A 5,319-nucleotide genomic window follows, 5' to 3' on the forward strand; every position below is an offset into this window, starting at 1 on the left:
CTAGTGCCTCAACGCCTAACGGTGAACCACTCGAAGCAAGTGTCCTTTAGCACCATCGAGATGGACACCAAAACCAAGGAACGTTTTGTGAAGGCATACGCAAAGGACTCAGGCACAAAGTCCATGAAAGGTGAAGCCTTCAAGTGGAAGGAAGGACTCTGCTTTCTCCGAAGCCAAGATCAAGTTTGGAAGTTATGTGTCCCCAACGATGACGTGCTTCGGGCCGAGATTTTATCTTACGCGCACGATTCAAGCACTGCCGCGCACCCTGGAACTCGACGTACAATGTTAAGTGTAGCGCAGTGGTATTACTGGAACACTCTTGCCGAAGACGTGAAGTTATACGTCGCGACTTGTGAAACATGCAGCCGATACAAGACGAGCAATCTGCGTGCAAATGGCAAGATGATTCCCTTTCCCGCGCCGGAAGAGTGTTGGCAAACTGTTTCAGCGGATTGGATCACCGGTTTGCCCGTGTCAAAAGGCTATGATGCTATTTTGGTAGTCGTAGACAAGCTATCCAAGCGGCCAAAGTACATCCCGACGAGGTCAGATGTCGACGCACCCCAAACGGCGAAAGAATTCTTCGAACATGTTGTTCGCCACCATGGACTACCAGCGATGATCATCAGTGACCGTGACCCCAAGTTTACAAGCACGTTTTGGAAGTCCCTCATGGAGATTATGGGCATCCGCCAAGCCATGACCACCGCCGGCAGAGCTCAAGCCGATGGAGCGACTGAGCGCCAGAATCGAACTCTCGAAGATGCGCTCAGATGCCAAATACTGTATGCCCACCAAGGCTTGGTCCAAGCATCAACCTGCTTGACGCCGTTCGAAGTCGACACAGGCCGCAAGTTGCGCAACCCTGCCGTGAGCAGCTCCTTGCCCAAAAATGATTTTGCCAAGAATTTTGCAGAACATCGCAAGGAAGTCATTCGGATGGGCTCACGAGAATTTGAATAAGGCCCAACAACGTCAGAAGGAATATTATGACAAGCGCCGTTCGAACGTGACTTTCAAGGAAGGCGATCAAGTACTGTTAGCGACTCGCAACCTGCCTTTAAAGCATGCCCAGATGCTCGACAAGTCTGAGCCTCCCAAGTTGGTTCCACGATTCATCAGTCCCTTTGTGATTCTCCAAGCCATTAATGACAACGCCATGCGCCTCAAGTTGCCTCGCTCGATGTCACGTGTCCATGACGTGTTCAACGTTGATCGACTTAAGCACTATCACCCCAACGAAGCCAAGTTTGCCTCCCGGCCTATCCCGAAAGCTACTCCTGTTATTCTAGACGAATCCACCGGCGAACAAATGTACATTGTCGAGAAACTGCTCAAGAAGCGCCAGTTCAATCGCAAGTTGGAGTACTTGGTCAAGTGGCATGGACAGCCCGAAAGCGAAGCCACGTGGGAACTGATGAAAGACATCAAGCATGTTGTGCACTTCAAGCAACTCGTCCAAGACTTGGAGTTAAGGTGTTTCAAGGTGTAGCAAGACGTCAGGGGGAGAATATAGCGGTGTGGCAGGTGGGGGTAACGCCTTGCCCGCACCCATCTCCTAAGTACCTGCCTCATGACGCACCCTAGCTAATGCTTGCCTGGGAATGTGTCTCAAGGGCAAGTATGGCTTAGAATCGCTAGCCTAGTGAAGTTCCCCAATGTCTCAACCGCACCCGCATCCATTGTATAGAAAAGTGCATATTAGTGTAGAAGTAGTGAAGTAGATTAAGAAGATTTCATAGTGATGAGGATTAAGGAGATCTTTGTAGATCTTCAGTTAATTCACTGTGCATTTTGCCCTCAACTACACACGCTTCCTCCCGCAGTGCTACAGAGGCGATTGACCAAGGCGAATGGATCGAGATCGTCTACAAGCTATCCGTCTACTTGCGCGCGCAGAGCAACCTGATCCTGTGCATGGGCGTGACGTGCCCGAAGAAGACCAACCGGTGGCTGCACCTGGGTATGGTGGTTGACTTCATTCTCAAGTACAACTCGCGCATCACGTCCTACATCGCCGATCGCCCTAATAACGCAGCCAGGCCGCCGATGCCGACGCCAACGTTCTGGGTAATAACCGCTGCTGTCAACCCCGCTATCGCCCGCATGAATCGAACCTTCGTCGAGCTGCAGGAACGATCACTGATCATCTCCCAGCAGCGCGGGTTCCTGGATTCCATGTTGACGGACCTTGTCGTTCTGTTCAGCATCAAGGACGCCCGTACTAACGCTGCTGGCATGGATCAGCTGCGCGCGGACGAGTTCTACAAGGAGGAGGAGTGGTGGGTCGACAGCAGCTCCTTGATCGAGTTCATCGAGGACCTGGGCATGCACGCCAATGACAACTGGGGCCTTTTGGAGGACGACGGCGATGGCACGGCCGGCAGTAAGGCCCACGTCCTGCGCGTGCTGTGCGAGTACGCGGTGAAGTTGATCATCCGGCTGCAGAAGATGCAGGCGGAGTGCGACGAGATCAATCACGCTGCTGTGTTGGAGGCGCCGGCGTGCATGCCGGTCGACCTGGCTAAGATGCGTCCCAAACTGCTTCGGGATGCCATCCTGATGCCTCGCTTGGCACGGGTGCGTCTGTTCTTCAGTAACTTCCATCATCGCGACCTGGTCAAGGCGTACAAGGACGAGCCCGGCATAAAATGGCCATCATCGATGCACACAACAACAAAACGAATTTCAACGACGGCTGGAATTCTATCGGCAGGGCGTGCTTCTCACAGCTGCGCCGCTTCTGTTCGGGATTAGCGTCCGTGTTCGCGAACACAACCTCCTGTAATTTGCTGTGCACCGGCTGGCGGGGCGGTTGACTGGCCAACGGACATGTACTGTTAGTACGTAGGCTGAGACAACCACGAAATCGGCGCCATATGAACACTGGACTTGAAACCTTCCGATTCATACACTTACCAGTTAGCATCATGATTGGTACACAGTATCATTCACGACTTTCCAACTTGAAAGACAGGACCTCGAGTCCGACTTCAGCATCCTGAAATAGGAGAAGGACGAGTTCCGCAAGAACCTCCTCGACCTGTCGCTCGAGGGTATCTTCCAGGCGAAGCAGTTCAAGCGGCCTGCTCGACCCCAACCCAGTGTCTCAACTACGCGTAATGGATTGACTTGGCCCGAACTTGCAACAAATAGTTAACAGTAAATACTCTGACACAACCACCCATGTAAAGCTCCCACTAACGTTACCACATCGTTCAAAATGACTGATGGATGCTAACGTAAAAACCAGTTTAAGATAATTTACTGTTAACCATAAGTAACTTTGTATTGCCCAATCACACCTCGTTATTTGTTCGAGTCAAAACCTCTGTCATATAATGCGACCATTCCGTAACGTGAATGAAATGCAAAAACGGCGTAGAAGCCATCGGTAACAGTCATTCCAGATTGGGTTCGAAGTACCCTGCTCGACACGGGCCACTTTGGGTTGGATCTGAGGTTTTGTCGAGTGTTAAACTAGATGGACTCCAACCACAAAAGAAACATAACTCTATAAAACAATACCCTTGTATAAATTATATGCAACATGTTGTAAATGCTTAGAAAGTAACAAATTTACCTGTGAAGTTCATCGCGTAAACTGATAATTCGATTATGCAGTCAAAGTGGCGCGTCTTGTCTATTGGAATCACTATTCAAAACTCAAATACCGTAACGGACTCAAAAGTAATGTCCATTCTACTCCGACGCCTCCAAAATAGTTATCTTACTGTTAAATTGTTTTTTTACGTGTTATGTTCAGTATATGCCTACCGGCAGACGACTAAGATACCTTAATTTTAAGCTAATATAGGTAATTAAGGTATTTACCTTAAATAATGAGGCCTGGCCAAACTAATACAGTACTAAGCTTACTACCGTAGTAGTAGTATAGTATTTGAATAATTCAAGTAAATTATTCGTGTGGGCGGGGGCGGGTGAATGAATAATTACTAGTAATTCATTGCAGGGCGTAGAGTGAATAAGTGTAACGTGCAAGTCATGACGGCAAATGAGTAATTCGCTGCCTCGGACATCAAGAATAAATATGAATAAAATATTGGTCACCACTGCTGTTGTCGGTATCAGAACTCCCGCCGCCGTGAAATACTTACTATATAAGCCGCCACCACAATACTTAGTACGTCTTGGCGCGTCCACGATCCCCACCACCAACCGCAACACCCGCCACCATGCTTCAAACAACTTGAACAAAATTGAAAACTCAACAAGTGCATAATCATTAACTTATACAGGTATTGTGCGAGGGCAGAATTCTTGAGCAGGGTTCTAGGGAGGGAATATTTTGCCTTTACGGCCCTCGAAAATGGAAATATTTCGCAAACTCGCCGCCATTTTCCTTACTACGCTATTATCCGTCTCACGAAAATATGGACTGTTCACAGTCAGTCCAAAAGTGAAACCGTTTTTGAACTAACTTGGCAATATATCTTGTATTCACGGGTTAGAATGGATTTTGATTGGCTAGTTCATTCTCAAATCGATTTGCCAAGTCTATTCGATTCTACTGGCGACTCCAATTACGAACCGACTTGACAATACCGATCTCTGACAAGTATAACGTTATCGTACCTCGTTCGTTGATTGTGTGACCGTCCCACCTCTTCGTTGAAATCGTTCTTGTGCTTGCCTGCTCGAGGTGGCATGGCCAACGACGTAGAGAAACGCTGCCAGCTTTTCTTTGTCTGACACGTATCGACTCGATAATATTGTGGATTCGATATGAATTTCCAGACCATGTTGAATCGAATCTCGCCGCCGAATCGAATCACGAATCGACGCTATTGGCTAATGCATTTTTGAGTTTATTTGATTGGCTCTTGCAGAAAGGACAAGTATAACTGTAAAGTACCGTATGTCGCCGAGGATGGTTACGTTCCGCAGTCTCTAGCCTCCCATTGGTCAATCCGAAAATCTTGTCGCTGATTGGCTACGTTCCATGTTGGATTTCTACCCGAGAGGCGAAGTAAATACTAGCCAATCAGAGTTGGAATATTAGGAAATTTGAAGAAAATTGCTCGTACCTGTAGTAGTGTAGCATAAGGTTAGATTGCACCAATCACATCGGACCAAGAATAAATCAAGAATGACATCTAACACGGGCGAGACCGACGCCAACAGCACGGACGCGGCCCTGACGACTGTCGACAACACACTCGCTCGCCGTCGATATTTTCGAGAAAAGCAGCGCAATTATCGCCGCAAGGTGAATGTTGACGTGGCGATTGTCGAAGCAGAGCTCGCGCACCTTCAGTCGATTCGGGATATCCTTCAAGCCAGCATGCCGCCGTC

The 5,319-nt window shown here is 48.6% G+C and overlaps 1 protein-coding gene across 1 annotated transcript; it reads left to right on the forward strand.

Moving 5' to 3' along the window:
* Nucleotides 1–1,078: 1,078 nt before the first annotated feature.
* H257_17835 (hypothetical protein) lies at nucleotides 1,079–2,760 on the forward strand (the record flags this gene model as incomplete). Its single annotated transcript, XM_009846781.1, has 2 exons — nucleotides 1,079–1,479; nucleotides 1,830–2,760. The coding sequence occupies 2 exons, from the start codon at nucleotides 1,079–1,081 to the stop codon at nucleotides 2,758–2,760; spliced, it is 1,332 nt and encodes a 443-aa protein (XP_009845083.1).
* Nucleotides 2,761–5,319: the final 2,559 nt, after the last annotated feature.

The sequence above is a fragment of the Aphanomyces astaci genome, assembly GCF_000520075.1.
Source record: "Aphanomyces astaci strain APO3 unplaced genomic scaffold supercont1.122, whole genome shotgun sequence".
NCBI classification, from domain to species: domain Eukaryota; phylum Oomycota; class Saprolegniomycetes; order Saprolegniales; family Verrucalvaceae; genus Aphanomyces; species Aphanomyces astaci.